Source organism: Salvelinus fontinalis, chromosome 17 (assembly GCF_029448725.1).
Source record: "Salvelinus fontinalis isolate EN_2023a chromosome 17, ASM2944872v1, whole genome shotgun sequence".
Lineage (NCBI taxonomy): Eukaryota > Metazoa > Chordata > Actinopteri > Salmoniformes > Salmonidae > Salvelinus > Salvelinus fontinalis.
In genome coordinates, this window is record NC_074681.1 from 6,857,331 (window position 1) to 6,873,205 (window position 15,875).

A 15,875-nucleotide genomic window follows, 5' to 3' on the forward strand; every position below is an offset into this window, starting at 1 on the left:
ATGATGAATATAAAGTTGAAAAATGTCCCTTTAGCAGGAGACAAAACATTATTAGGAGAGTCATTCTATGAAAATGGTGGCTTTCCTGTCCCGGCCTTATTCACCAGGAAAAACAGTTAAAAAGTGTGAGATGACACATTGTTTTAATTTAAGTGTTTAATTATTAATAAAACATGTGTAAGATATATCAAATGTTTTTCAAATTTAACTATTGTAGAGCACGGTCAGTACCATGAAATTGGCTTGTTCCTCGGGTCAGGAGTCATGGTTTAGTGACATATTTTGAGTGACTTTACATGTTATATAGTTATTTAGTGGACTACTTAGAAAACTAAAATATCAAATAAATATTACAAATAATTTACCAGTAACAGCTTTCTCTCAATTTTATGTCACTGGTTTTTTAAATTTATAAAAACCACCACTCTGAAAAAAATGCAACATCATTGCCAAATTCTTCCTGGGTCAAAGGCTCAATGGAGACGGGAATGTTTTGAAAAGCACATGGTGAGTGTGCACTCTTCATACGTTAACAATTTGATGATTAACTTGGTAATTTCATGCGAGGACTTAAGATGTGTCACTGGTGTTCTACAGTTTATAGTAAAAAGGGAAAGGAAATTGGATTTAAAAAAGAAAGAGTTAAAGATCTGAAGTAAGAGTGAAGAATACAGGAAAAGTTCCATGAACATGTTTTACTGCAACCTATCAGTGTGGTTAGGAAAACAGTTTCAGTTTAGGTTCAGGGTTAGTGTTTCTAATGTTCTAGTGGACATGTTTGTATGACAATGTTGTGTGTTATGAAAGACATTTTAGTCAATAGGCTTGATCTTTTGGTCTTACTCTGACCAATAACCCTCATTTTAGGGGTTCATATAAAAAATAAAAAAAATAAACCCATCTTATGAAATCTCAAATTATTTGCAATTAAAAATATTACGAATAAATGTAATAATGTAATAAAAAAAATGTTCACCACTTTCACCCCCCCCCAATTTCGTGGTATCTAATCGGTAGTTACAGTCTTGTCTCATCACTGCAACTCCCGTACGGACTCGGGAGAAGCGAAGGTCGAGAGCCGTGCGTCCTCCGAAACACAACCCAACCAAGCCGCACTGCTTCTTGACACAACGCCCGCTGGAGGCCAGCCGCACCAATGTGTCCGAGGAAACACCGTACACCTAGCGACCGTGTCAGCGTGCACTGCACCCGGCCCGCCACAGGAGTCGCTAGAGCGCGATGGGACAAGGAAATCCCTGCCAGCCAAACCCCTCCCCTAACCCGGATAACGCTGGGCCAATTGTGCACTGCCCCATGGGTCTCCCGGTCGCGGCCGGCTGCGACAGAGCCTGGACTCTAACCAGGATCTCTAGTGACAGAGCTAGCACTGTGATGCAGTGCCTTAGACCACTGCGCCACTCGGGAGGCCCATTGACAGTTACAAAATGTCTCGTCAGCAATTTAGTTAAGATATGTAACTTTTAAAATACAGAAATCATCCCCTTATAATTATGCAGCATCATATGATGCTAAATGCATCATACGGGGATGATATCTGTATTTTGAATTCCAAGTTACATATCTTGAAAAATTGTTCGTCAGCAATCAGGTTTTGGGACTGTGTCAACAATGGACTAATGAAGTTAGTTTGGGGGTGGAGTTCCTTTAACAGGAGACAACTCACCAAGATCATCAACCAACAGGTGGAGCCAAGGTGCAACCTAACCAATCATAGGAACTATAAGGAAAGAGAACGTCTTCGTCTCACCTGTGTACTCTGCAGGAGATCTTTCCCTCCTCAGCCAACTGTATGGCCTCCTCATAGAAGGGGTTAACAACTATACATGACCCCGGGACATGGGCACTACGCAGCTCCCTGTACTGCTCTGACAACTGAGAGAGAGAGAGAATATTATGGTTAATAACTACACATGTAGGTTACAAGGGGTAGTGGTATAAAGACCTCAGGACATAGATACTACGCAGCTCCCTGTACTGACAAGATAATATAGCGCCTTGGAAAAGTATTCAGACCCCTTTTGATTAATCCCACTTGAACACAATGTGACAAAGTTAATTTAATTGTAATTTTGTCAATATACACAAAATAATCTGGAAAAAGGTGCAATATTTGCCCATTTTTCTTTTCAAAAAGTATTCAAGATGTTGGGGATCATGATTAGACTGTAATGAAGTCGAAACTAACTTAGCCAACATTCCCTGTTGTCTTGGTAAGCAACTCCAGTGTAGAGCTGGCCCTGTGTTTTAGGTTATTGTCCTGCTGAAAGGTGAATTCATCTCCCAGTGTCTGGTGGAAAGCAGACTGAACCGGGTTTTCCTGTAGGATTTAGCCTGTGCTTAGCTCCAGTCCATGTATTTTTATACAAAACTCCCTAGTCCTCGCCAATAACAAGCATACCATGATGCAGCCACCACCATGCTTGAAAATAAAGAGGCAGTTACTCAGTGATGTGTTGGATTTGCCCTAAACATAAGGCTTTGCTCATTTAGGCCAAAATAAGTTGACTTTGCTGTGGATTTTTTCAGTATTACTTTAGGGCCTTGTTGCATACAAGATGCATGTTTTGGAATATTTTTTCAGTATTACTTTAGGGCCTTGTTGCATACAAGATGCATGTTTTAGAATATTTTTTCAGTATTACTTTAGGGCCTTGTTGCATACAAGACGCATGTTTTAGAATATTTTTTTCAGTATTACTTTAGGGCCTTGTTGTATACAAGATGCAGTTTTGGAATATTTTTTCTAAACATCTTATTTTCACTCATTGTGGAATCACTACAATGTTGTTGATCCATCCTCAGTTTTCTACCATCACAGACATTGAACTCTGTAGCCATTTTAATATCACCAATGGCCTCATGGTAACATCCCTGATCAGTTTCGTTCCCGCCCTGCAGCTGAGTTCAGACGGATGACTATCTTTGATGTGTCTGGGTGGTTGGTGACGTTTTTTTTGATGAGGACGATTCCCCCCCCCCCCCTTCTTCTCATGAGCACGGCCTTATTTGTATTACAGCATATTGGATGACTGTCATTCATATTCCATTCACCCAGCTCAATGTAACATCCATACGTATTATGTAGTCGTCTACACCTAAACTATCTCTATCGTGAGGTTGCTACAACCTATGAATGAAAGTTTACAACGGTGCCCACAGATGGAGGAAAATGTTGAGATGACAGACAGCAACACATGGACGGACTGTGATACATTCTAAACCGCCTTGCACACTCTAGCCTGCATCTAGCTGATATTAGGGTGTACTCATTAGTCCAACTGTTGCAAACAAGCATTTCTATTGGGACAAATTCAGGTATTTTCATCCCTGTTTCGTTTGCTTCCGTTTGACATTTTTCAACAGAAATCGGCGGAATGAATACATCCCTGATCAGTGGCAATTTTGGCATGTAAATGTTGGTGCGGAAAACTCAAATATATTTTTAAATGCATGCCAGCAAAACCATTGTACTAAACACATTAATTGCACTATAAGTAGTGCCCACAAACTGTTAGAGCCGACATAGAGCTGTCCTAACAGCAGAGCTTTCTGTTCAGCACCATGGAGTCCTTACCACTGCTATACCTGGTTATCAGTGGAGCCTCGTCTGGCACCAAAACAGTTCATTCAGCATAATTTACTTACTGCCTTTTTCAAATCCATGGCTGATTTGCATAAACAAAATGTGCTTTCTACTGACAATTGAGATGTACAAACTATGGCATAAGGGAACAATGAGCGGATAAGGAGGCAATCCGTAACTTCGATTAAGACATTAATGAGCGAGCTAAGACTTAGTCGATAACCATTTGTTCAGCACTTTTGAAATGTACAGCGACAGAATTCAGAACATGGGCCGTTCTTATAGTATTCTCCCTGCACACCAAGTCGGAACCTTAGGATAATTAAAAGGGGGCATATAAGCAGACAATGAAAGCTCTTACAATATTCAACGCTGACATTTCTCTAAAACAGGCTATAGGCTACATGTGTACCACCAAGTCAGAACAGTAGGCTAAGTTGTGAGGGGGAAGGGGACCAAAATATTAGGGCGAGGCACATGGGTTACTAACGGTTTACGACACAACATACACTTATGTATACTGTAGCTAAGAAAGTCATACTTTCTCCCTGGCATATAAAAATTTATGCAGCAGCATACAATACATTTTTGGAGTCACTTCAACAGGAAGGTGGCTTGGCAGTCCTTGTGGGCAAATTTTGTCATTAAACTTTGTCACCAAAGTCTGGCATTCTCTGGATTTATAGTGCTTTCAAGACAACTAGGAACTCTGGAAAAAAACAAGGTTGAATCATGATGGTGTTACTTGTGAATGTTTATCCTTTTTAAGCTTGAAAAAGAGACTCCTTCAGACAGATGTTTTAAACCCTTAAACCCAGACCACACACCCTCCCCATGAATAGCCGGCTGGGGAAGCAAAATAGTGATTGCTTTAGGCACGGATTCCTTCCGAACCACTCATTGTTGAATTTGCGATTTCCCACTTGTGTAATGTCCAATGGCCGACGATCATCGATACATTTTATCTATAATTTATCTTCGTATGACAAGGATGTGCCAGTAGATTGTGTATTATGGGAGTTTCTCCCATTCTTCTCTGCTGATCCTCTCAAGCTCTGTCAGGTTGGATGGGGTGCGTCGCTGCACAGCTATTTTCAGGTCTCTCCAGAGATGTTAGATTGGGTTCAAGTCCGGGCCCTGGCTGGGCCACTCAAGGACATTCAGAGACTGGTCCCGAAGACACTTCTGCATTGTCTTGGCTGTGTGCTTAGGGTTGTTGTCCTGTTGGAAGGTGAACCTTCACCCCAATCTGAGGTCCTGAGCGCTCTGGAGCAGGTTTTCATCAAGGATCTCTCTGTACTTTACTCCGTTCATCTTCCCCTTGATCCTGACTCGTCTCCTAGTCCCTGCCGCTGAAAACATCCCCTTAGTTTGATGCTGCCACCACCATGCTTCACAGTATGGATGGTGGCAGGTTTCCTCCAGACATGACGATTGGCATTTAGGCCAAAGAGTTCAATCTTGTTTTCATCAGACCAGATCATTTTTTCCCCCTCATTGCCAAAAGGCAGCTAAAGATTTTTAGACAAACTCCCAAGTGGGCTGTCCATATACCTTTTACTGAGGAGATATTCAAGGTCAGATTTTTTTTATGTTACCCATTTCGAAAAGATCCCCGGTCTTTGTAGTTGAATTTGTGCTTGAAATTCAATACTTGACAGAAGGACCTTAGATGAGACAGAGATCTATCTATTTCATGAGGGACAGAGTTACTAATTTAAAAAATCATGTCAACCCTGTGAGAAATTATTCCCCCCTCCAGAGTCCATGTAACTTGTGTAATGTCTTAAGCCACGTTAAGAACTAATTTAGGCTTGCCTTAAAGTGGCTGAATACTAATGCAACGATTATATTTTAGTTATGAAATGTGTATTTAGCTACACTGAACAAAAATAGAAATGCAACATGCAAGAATTTAAAAGATTTTACTGAGTTATAGTTCATAAGGAAATGAGTCTAAATTAATTAATTTAGGCCTATGGATTTTACATAACTGGGAGTACAGCTGTGCATCTGCTGGTCACGGATACCTTAAAACAAAAGGTAAGGGTCGTGGATCAGAAAACCAGTCAGTATCTGACCGCCATTTGCCTCATGAAAACCAGTCAGTATCTGACCACCATTTACCTCATGAAAACCAGTCAGTATCTGACCACCATTTACCTCATGAAAACCAGTCAGTATCTGACCACCATTTACCTCATGAAAACCAGTCAGTATCTGACCACCATTTACCTCATGAAAACCAGTCAGTATCTGACCACCATTTGCCTCATGAAAACCAGTCAGTATCTGACCACCATTTACCTCATGAAAACCAGTCAGTATCTGACCACCATTTACCTCATGAAAACCAGTCAGTATCTGACCACCATTTACCTCATGAAAACTAGTCAGTATCTGACCACCATTTACCTCATGAAAACCAGTCAGTATCTGACCACCATTTACCTCATGAAAACCAGTCAGTATCTGACCACCATTTACCTCATGAAAACCAGTCAGTATCTGGTCACCATTTGCCTCATTAAAACCAGTCAGTATCTGACCACCATTTACCTCATGAAAACCAGTCAGTATCTGACCACCATTTACCTCATGAAAACCAGTCAGTATCTGACCACCATTTACCTCATGAAAACCAGTCAGTATCTGACCACCATTTACCTCATGAAAACCAGTCAGTATCTGACCACCATTTGCCTCATGAAAACCAGTCAGTATCTGACCACCATTTGCCTCATGAAAACCAGTCAGTATCTGACCACCATTTACCTCATGAAAACCAGTCAGTATCTGACCACCATTTGCCTCATTAAAACCAGTCAGTATCTGACCACCATTTACCTCATGAAAACCAGTCAGTATCTGACCACCATTTACCTCATGAAAACCAGTCAGTATCTGACCACCATTTACCTCATGAAAACCAGTCAGTATCTGACCACCATTTACCTCATGAAAACCAGTCAGTATCTGACCACCATTTACCTCATGAAAACCAGTCAGTATCTGACCACCATTTACCTCATGAAAACCAGTCAGTATCTGACCACCATTTGCCTCATGCAGCGCGACACATCTCCTTCACATAGAGTTGATCAGGCTGTTGATTGTGGCCTGTGGATCACCGCATGGTACGTCGACTGCACCGCCCACATCCGCAGGACTCTGCAGAGGGTGGTACCGTCTGCTCAACGCCTCACCGGGGGCACACTGCCTGCCCTCCAAAAACATCGACCACCGCCCTTTCAACCCACTATCATTTCAGAAGGTGAGGTCAGTACAGGTACATCAAAGCTGGGACCGAGACTGAAAAACAGCTTCTATCTCAAGGCCATCAGACTAAATAGTTATCACTACCCAGTTACTCAACCCTGCACTTTCGAGGCTGCCGCCCTATATACATAGACATGGAATCCCTGGTCACTTTAATAATGTTTCCATACGGTTTTACTCATCTCATATATACTGTATTCTATTCTAATGTATTCTAGCCAATGCCACTCCGACATTGCTCGTCCTAATATTTAAATATTTCCTAATTCCATTATTTTAGATGTGTGTATTGTTAAGATACTACTGCACTGTTGGAGCTAGGAACATAAGCATTTCCCTACACCCGCAATAACATCTGCTAAAAAGTGTATGTGACCAATAAAATTTGATTTGGAATGTTGTCCCACTCCTCTACAACGGCTGTGTGAAGTCGCTGGATATTGTCAGGAACACGCTGTCGTACACGTGGATCCAGAGCATCCCAAACATGCTCAATGGGTGACATGTCTGGTGAGTATGCAGGTCATGGAAGAACTGGGACATTTTCAGCTTCCAGGAATTGTGTACAGATCCTTGTGACACGGGGCTGTGTATTATCATGCTGAAACATGAGGTGATGGTGGCGGATGAATGGCACGACAATGGACCTCAGGATCTCGTCACAGTATCTCTGCGCATTCAAATTGCCATCGATAAAATGCAATTGTGTGCGTTGTCCATAGCTTATGCCTGCCCATAACCCCACCACAGAGCACTCTGTTCACAACGTTGACATCAGCAAACCGCTCACCATACATGCTGTCAGCCATCTGCCTGGTACAGTTGAAACCGCGATTCTGCCAAAGAGCAAACAGTGTAGTGAGGTGTGTGTGTGTCTTACCTCTGCAGCAGACATGAAGGAGTCGTTGGAGGCGATGCTGATGGAGTCTTTGAGACAGGACACATCATCCAGATCATCTCTACAAAACACACGAGTCTTATCTGAAACAAAACATCAACGTTTATTGGTTGTGGACACAGGTTTAGTATATGTTATAGTGAGTGCAGAAAAATGCTTGTTACTAGCTCCTAACAACGCAGTATAATGTCAAACAAATACAATAATCTAGAAATGTCAGAACAAATTGTACTGTAACAGTAATCCAAATGCATTCTATATGTATATACCCCAGATTAAATTAAACAAGACACCCTAGGAATGGCATGTACAGCAGTAGACCCCCTAGGATTGGCCTGTACGGCAGTAGACCCCCTAGGATTGGCCTGTACGGCAGTAGACCCCCTAGGACTGGCCTGTACGGCAGTAGACCCCCTAGGACTGGCCTGTACGGCAGTAGACCCCCTAGGACTGGCCTGTACGGCAGTAGACCCCCTAGGACTGGCCTGTACGGCAGTAGACCCCCTAGGACTGGCCTGTACGGCAGTAGACCCCCTAGGAATGGCCTGTACGGCAGTAGACCCCCTAGGACTGGCCTGTACGGCAGTAGACCCCCTAGGACTGGCCTGTACGGCAGTAGACCCCCTAGGACTGGCCTGTACGGCAGTAGACCCCCTAGGACTGGCCTGTACGGCAGTAGACCCCCTAGGACTGGCCTGTACGGCAGTAGACCCCCTAGGACTGGCCTGTACGGCAGTAGACCCCCTAGGACTGGCCTGTACGGCAGTAGACCCCCTAGGAATGGCCTGTACGGCAGTAGACCCCCTAGGAATGGCCTGTACGGCAGTAGACCCCCTAGGAATGGCCTGTACGGCAGTAGACCCCCTAGGAATGGCCTGTACGGCAGTAGACCCCCTAGGAATGGCCTGTACGCCAGTAGACCCCCTAGGAATGGCCTGTACGCCAGTAGACCCCCTAGGAATGGCCTGTACGCCAGTAGACCCCCTAGGATTGGCCTGTACGGCAGTAGACCCCCTAGGAATGGCCTGTACAGCAGTAGCTATTAGAGTGAGCTATGTCAAGAACACAGTATTTAAATAACCAGTACAAAACCCCATGGCGAAATGCATAGAATTAGCTTCAGGACAGAATATAAATATACAAAGCCTTTGGAAAGTATTCAGACCACTTCCCTTTTTCCATGTTACAGCCTTACTCTAAATAAAAACATTTCCTCATCAATCTACACACACAATACCCCATAATGACAAAGCAATAAACAGGTTTAGAATTCTTAGCATAAATACCAAATTTTATTAAAAAAAATACCTTATTTATATTAGTATTCAGACCCTTTGCTATGAGACTCGTAATTGAGCTCAGGTGCATCCTGTTTCCATTGACCATCCTTGAGGTGTTTCTACAACTTCATTGGATTCGACCTGTGGTAAATTCAATTGATTGGACATGTAAACACGCCCCCCTCAGAGAGACACAGCTAAATGGGAGATCTCACATCTTTCAACATGTTTTTTTTTTACAAAAGTATAGATTTGGAGTGAGATAAACTTGGATTTTTCAGCGGGTACATATGCAGGATGCTATCCTCCACAGCATGGCCTTCACTCCAGATCAAAACTCCAAACCTACAACCTAATTCTGACCAAAATTAACCGGAGAGATTTCTGCTTCCGAGGTTCTCTTTTTCCAAGCTATACAGACGGTGCTCTAGCAAACAAACAGCAGAGAGCTGAGGACACCATCCAACCTGGAACTGAGCTCCCAGGCTTGAAAGGACAGACCAGATGATCAATTAGCACTAAGGTGTGAAGTAAAAGGGCTTTGGGCCCAACAGGAGTCTTTGAAGCGTCTTCTGAAGCACTCTCCTGCTGTTCAAAGACCATCACCGGCATTTTCTACAAGATATCTGACTCCAGAAATAAAAGCTTCTCGAGTGGGTGTGACACCTCTTGTCGCCTGCTGCACTGCTGCTTGGATTCCACCTGGTGATCTGTTCACCGTCTGCCCTGGCCTGTCTCCCCCTGTCTGGTACAGGTACCTCCACCACACCACACACTCTTCTCTCCCAAGCTTTCGCTCGCCTCCTGCACACACGTACTGTTGTGGCGAGTGACTGAACTTACAATGGCTAGCCCCAAGTCCTTATACAGTTGAAGTCGGAAGTTTACATACACCTTAGCCAAATACATTTTAACTCAGTTTCACAACTCCTGACATTTAATCCTAGTAAATTCCGTTTTAGGTCAGTTAGGATCACCACTTTATTTTAAGAATGTGAAATATCAGAATAATAGCAGAGAGAATGATTTATTTCAGCTTTCATTTCTTTCATCACATTCCCAGTGGGTCAGAAGTTTACATGCATTCAATTAGTATTTGGTAGCATTGCCTTTAAATTGTTTCACTTGGGTCAAACGTGTCGGGTAGCCTTCCACAAGCTTCCCACAATAAATTGTGAATTTTGGCACATTCCTCCTGACAGAGCTGGTGTAACTGAGTCAGGTTTGTAGGCATCCTTGCTCGCACACGCTTTTCAGTTCTGCCCACAAATTTTCTATAGGATTGAGGTCAGGGCTTTGTGATGGCCACTCCAATACCTTGACTTTGTTGTCCTAAGCCATTTTGCAACAACTTTGGAAGTATGCTTGAAGTCATTGTCCATTTGGAAGACCCATTTGCGACCAAGCTTTAACTTCCTGACTGATGTCTTGAGATATTGCTTCAATATATTCACATAATTTTCCTGCCTCATGATGCCATCTATTTTGTGAAGTGCACCAGTCCCTCCTGCAGCAAAGCACCCCCACAACATGATGCTGCCACCCCCGTGCTTCACGGTTGGGATGGTATTCTTCGGCTTGCAAGCATTCCCCTTTCTACTCCAAATATAACAATGGTCATTATGGCCAAACAGTTCTATTTTTGTTCCATCAGACCAGAGGACATTTCTCCAAAAAGTACAATCTTCTGACCCACTGGAATTGTGATACAGTGAATTATAAAAGTGAAATGATCTGTCTGTAAAAAATTGTTGGAAAGATGACTTGTCATGCACACAGGAGATGTACTAACCGACTTGCCAAAACTATAGTTTAATAACTTCTTATGGCTGCAATCCCGTTAACGGGATGGTATGACAACAGCCAGTGAAAGTACAGGGCGCCAAATTCAAACAACAGAAATCTCATAATTAAAATTCCTCAGACATTCATGTGTCTTATATCATTTTAAAGGTAATCTTGCTGTTAATCCCACCAAAGTGTCCGATTTCAAATATGCTTTTCAGCGAAAGCACTACAAACGATTATGTTAGGTCACACCAAACCACAATAAGCACAGCCATTTTTCAAGCGAAATATAGCTTTCACAAAAAACAGAAATAGAGAAAATGAATCACTAACCTTTGATGATCTTCATCAGATGACACTCATAGGACTTCATGTTACACAATACATGCATGTTTTGTTTGATAAAGTTCATATTTATAACAAAAAATCTGAGTTTACATTGGCGCGTTACATTCACTAGTTCCAAAAACATAGAGGGATTTTGCATAGCCACATCTATTCAACAGAAATACTCATCATAAATGTAGATCATAATACAAGTTATACACATGGAATTATAGATATACCTCTCCTTAATGCAACCGCTGTGTCAGATTTCAAAAAAACTTTACGGAAAAAGCAAACCATGCAATAATCTGAGACGGAGCTCAGAACAAGAGTCAAATTAGCCGCCATGTTGGAGTCAACAGAAACCAGAAATTACATGATAAATATTCCCTTACCTTTGATACACTTCATCAGAATGCACTCTCAGGAATCCCAGGTCCACAATAAATGCTTGGTTTGTTCAATAATGTCCGTTATTTATGTCCAATTAGCTACTTTGGTTAGCGCGTTTGGTAAACAATTCCAAAGTCACGAAGCGCGTTCACTAAAACCTGACGAAATGTCCAAAAGTTCCGTAACAGTCAGTAGAAACATGTCAAACAATGTATTGAATCAATCTTTAGAATGCTGTTAACATAAACCTGTATAAAACTGTAGGGGTACAGCCTATTGGCTACAGTCTAAAACTGTAGGGGTACAGCCTATTGGCTACAGTATAAAACTGTAGGGGTACAGCCTATTGGCTACAGTCTAAAACTGTAGGGGTACAGCCTATTGGCTACAGTCTAAAACTGTAGGGGTACAGCCTATTGGCTACAGTCTAAAACTGTAGGGGTACAGCCTATTGGCTACAGTCTAAAACTGTAAGGGTACAGCCTATTGGCTACTGTCCAAAACTGTAAGGGTACAGCCTATTGGCTACTGTCTAAAACTGTAAGGGTACAGCCTATTGGCTTCCGTCTAAAACTGTAAGGGTACAGCCTATTGGCTTCCGTCTAAAACTGTAAGGGTACAGCCTATTGGCTTCCGTCTAAAACTGTAAGGGTACAGCCTATTGGCTACTGTCTAAAACTGTAAGGGTACAGCCTATTGGCTACTGTCTAAAACTGTAAGGGTACAGCCTATTGGCTACTGTCTAAACTGTAAGGGTACAGCCTATTGGCTACTGTCTAAACTGTAAGGGTACAGCCTATTGGCTACTGTCTAAAACTGTAAGGGTACAGCCTATTGGCTACTGTCTAAAACTGTAAGGGTACAGCCTATTGGCTTCCGTCTAAAACTGTAAGGGTACAGCCTATTGGCTTCCGTCTAAAACTGTAAGGGTACAGCCTATTGGCTTCCGTCTAAAACTGTAGGGGTACAGCCTATTGGCTACTGTCTAAAACTGTAAGGGTACAGCCTATTGGCTACTGTCTAAACTGTAAGGGTACAGCCTATTGGCTACAGTCTAAAACTGTCAGGGTACAGCCTATTGGCTACTGTCTAAAACTGTCAGGGTACAGCCTATTGGCTACTGTCTAAAACTGTAAGGGTACAGCCTATTGGCTTCCGTCTAAAACTGTAAGGGTACAGCCTATTGGCTACTGTCTAAAACTGTAAAGGTACAGCCTATTGGCTACAGTCTAAAACTGTAAGGGTACAGCCTATTGGCTACTGTCCAAAACTGTAAGGGTACAGCCTATTGGCTACTGTCTAAAACTGTAAGGGTACATCCTCAGTGTTCACTGGAATTTGTACATAATTCTCAATGTTCAAGTTTCTGCTCACAGGACCTAAAATCTGCTCAATGCCCCAGGGAACATCCAATACAGTGTTACGTTCCCCAGTTTCTGTGCTGTAGTTTGTATTTGAGTGTGTGTGTGTTTCAGGAGAAATTCCTGAAAACTCCCCAAGCAGCTGATTGGTCGGCTCCAATGTCCGTGTGTGTCTGGCTGTGTGTGTTCTCACCGTGGCTGCCGCTGTGTGAGGAAGGTTCAGACACGCCCAGAGCTCCTTCAAACTCCTCCTGTAGTCTGTACGCGCTCTGGAGGAGAAGTTCCAGCTTGTGGACAAACTCCGCACTGATCAGGTCCTGACCAGGAAGACACAAAGACGTTACAAGAACACACCTTTATGCACCCAGCACATACCGCACAGTACATACCGCACAGCACATACCGCACAGCACATACCGCACAGTACATACCGCACAGCACATACCGCACAGCACATACCGCACAGCACATACCGCACAGCACATACCGCACAGTACATACCGCACAGTACATACCGCACAGTACATACCGCACAGCACATACCGCACAGTACATACCACACAGTACATACCGCACAGTACATACCGCACAGCACATACCGCACAGCACATACCGCACAGCACATACCGCACAGTACATACCGCACTCCCACATATACACACACATCCAGGCTGTATCACATCCGGCCGTGATTGGGAGTCCCCGTAGGGCGGCTCACAATTGGCCCAGTGTCGTCTGGGTTTGGCCGGGGTAAGCCGCCATCACTCTCCTCAGCTGTAGAGTCTCCAGTGTATTCACCTCTATACTCTCCTCAGCTGTAGAGTCTCCAGTGTATTCACCTCTATACTCTCCTCAGCTGTAGAGTCTCCAGTGTATTCACCTCTATACTCTCCTCAGCTGTAGTCTCCAGTGTATTCACCTCTATACTCTCCTCAGCTGTAGAGTCTCCAGTGTATTCACCTCTAGACTCTCCTCAGCTGTAGAGTCTCCAGTGTATTCACCTCTCGACTCTCCTCAGCTGTAGAGTCTCCAGTGTATTCACCTCTAGACTCTCCTCAGCTGTAGAGTCTCCAGTGTATTCACCTCTATACTCTCCTCAGCTGTAGAGTCTCCAGTGTATTCACCTCTCGACTCTCCTCAGCTGTAGTCTCCAGTGTATTCACCTCTAGACTCTCCTCAGCTGTAGTCTCCAGTGTATTCACCTCTAGACTCTCCTCAGCTGTAGTCTCCAGTGTATTCACCTCTAGACTCTCCTCAGCTGTAGAGTCTCCAGTGTATTCACCTCTAGACTCTCCTCAGCTGTAGAGTCTCCAGTGTATTCACCTCTATACTCTCCTCAGCTGTAGAGTCTCCAGTGTATTCACCTCTAGACTCTCCTCAGCTGTAGAGTCTCCAGTGTATTCACCTCTAGACTCTCCTCAGCTGTAGAGTCTCCAGTGTATTCACCTCTCGACTCTCCTCAGCTGTAGAGTCTCCAGTGTATTCACCTCTAGACTCTCCTCAGCTGTAGAGTCTCCAGTGTATTCACCTCTCGACTCTCCTCAGCTGTAGAGTCTCCAGTGTATTCACCTCTAGACTCTCCTCGGCTGTAGAGTCTCCAGTGTATTCACCTCTCGACTCTCCTCAGCTGTAGAGTCTCCAGTGTATTCACCTCTATACTCTCCTCAGCTGTAGAGTCTCCAGTGTATTCACCTCTATACTCTCCTCAGCTGTAGAGTCTCCAGTGTATTCACCTCTAGACTCTCCTCAGCTGTAGTCTCCAGTGTATTCACCTCTAGACTCTCCTCAGCTGTAGAGTCTCCAGTGTATTCACCTCTCGACTCTCCTCAGCTGTAGAGTCTCCAGTGTATTCACCTCTAGACTCTCCTCAGCTGTAGAGTCTCCAGTGTATTCACCTCTCGACTCTCCTCAGCTGTAGAGTCTCCAGTGTATTCACCTCTAGACTCTCCTCAGCTGTAGAGTCTCCAGTGTATTCACCTCTATACTCTCCTCAGCTGTAGAGTCTCCAGTGTATTCACCTCTATACTCTCCTCAGCTGTAGAGTCTCCAGTGTATTCACCTCTCGACTCTCCTCGGCTGTAGAGTCTCCAGTGTATTCACCTCTAGACTCTCCTCGGCTGTAGAGTCTCCAGTGTATTCACCTCTATACTCTCCTCAGCTGTAGAGTCTCCAGTGTATTCACCTCTATACTCTCCTCAGCTGTAGAGTCTCCAGTGTATTCACCTCTAGACTCTCCTCAGCGGTAGAGTCTCCAGTGTATTTACCTCTAGACTCTCCTCAGCTGTAGAGTCTCCAGTGTATTCACCTCTATACTCTCCTCAGCTGTAGAGTCTCCAGTGTATTCACCTCTAGACTCTCCTCGGCTGTAGAGTCTCCAGTGTATTCACCTCTATACTCTCCTCGGCTGTAGAGTCTCCAGTGTATTCACCTCTAGACTCTCCTCGGCTGTAGAGTCTCCAGTGTATTCACCTCTAGACTCTCCTCGGCTGTAGAGTCTCCAGTGTATTCACCTCTAGACTCTCCTCGGCTGTAGAGTCTCCAGTGTATTCACCTCTATACTCTCCTCAGCTGTAGAGTCTCCAGTGTATTCACCTCTAGACTCTCCAGTGTATTCACCTCTCGACTCTCCTCAGCTGTAGAGTCTCCAGAGTATTCACCTCTAGACTCTCCTCAGCTGTAGAGTCTCCTCAGCTGTAGTCTCCAGTGTATTCACCTCTATACTCTCCTGAGCTGTAGTCTCCAGTGTATTCACCTCTCGACTCTCCTCAGCTGTAGAGTCTCCAGTGTATTCACCTCTAGACTCTCCTCAGCGGTAGAGTCTCCAGTGTATTCACCTCTATACTCTCCTCAGCTGTAGAGTCTCCAGTGTATTCACCTCTCGACTCTCCTCAGCTGTAGTCTCCAGTGTATTCACCTCTAGACTCTCCTCAGCTGTAGAGTCTCCA

General features: G+C 43.9%; 1 protein-coding gene across 3 annotated transcripts in view; it reads right to left on the reverse strand.

Annotated features, from left to right (window-relative positions):
• The window catches only part of miga1 (mitoguardin 1), a 51,120-nt gene that overhangs the window by 23,599 nt on the left and 11,646 nt on the right, over positions 1-15,875 (reverse strand). For all 3 annotated transcript variants that reach the window (XM_055866018.1, XM_055866019.1, XM_055866017.1), the window contains exons 7-9: positions 13,124-13,247; positions 7,764-7,864; positions 1,769-1,893 (exon numbers count right to left, since the gene is read on the reverse strand). In XM_055866018.1, coding sequence (XP_055721993.1) covers positions 1,769-1,893; positions 7,764-7,864; positions 13,124-13,247 — 350 coding nt within the window. The remainder of the gene's footprint in view (positions 1-1,768; positions 1,894-7,763; positions 7,865-13,123; positions 13,248-15,875) is intronic.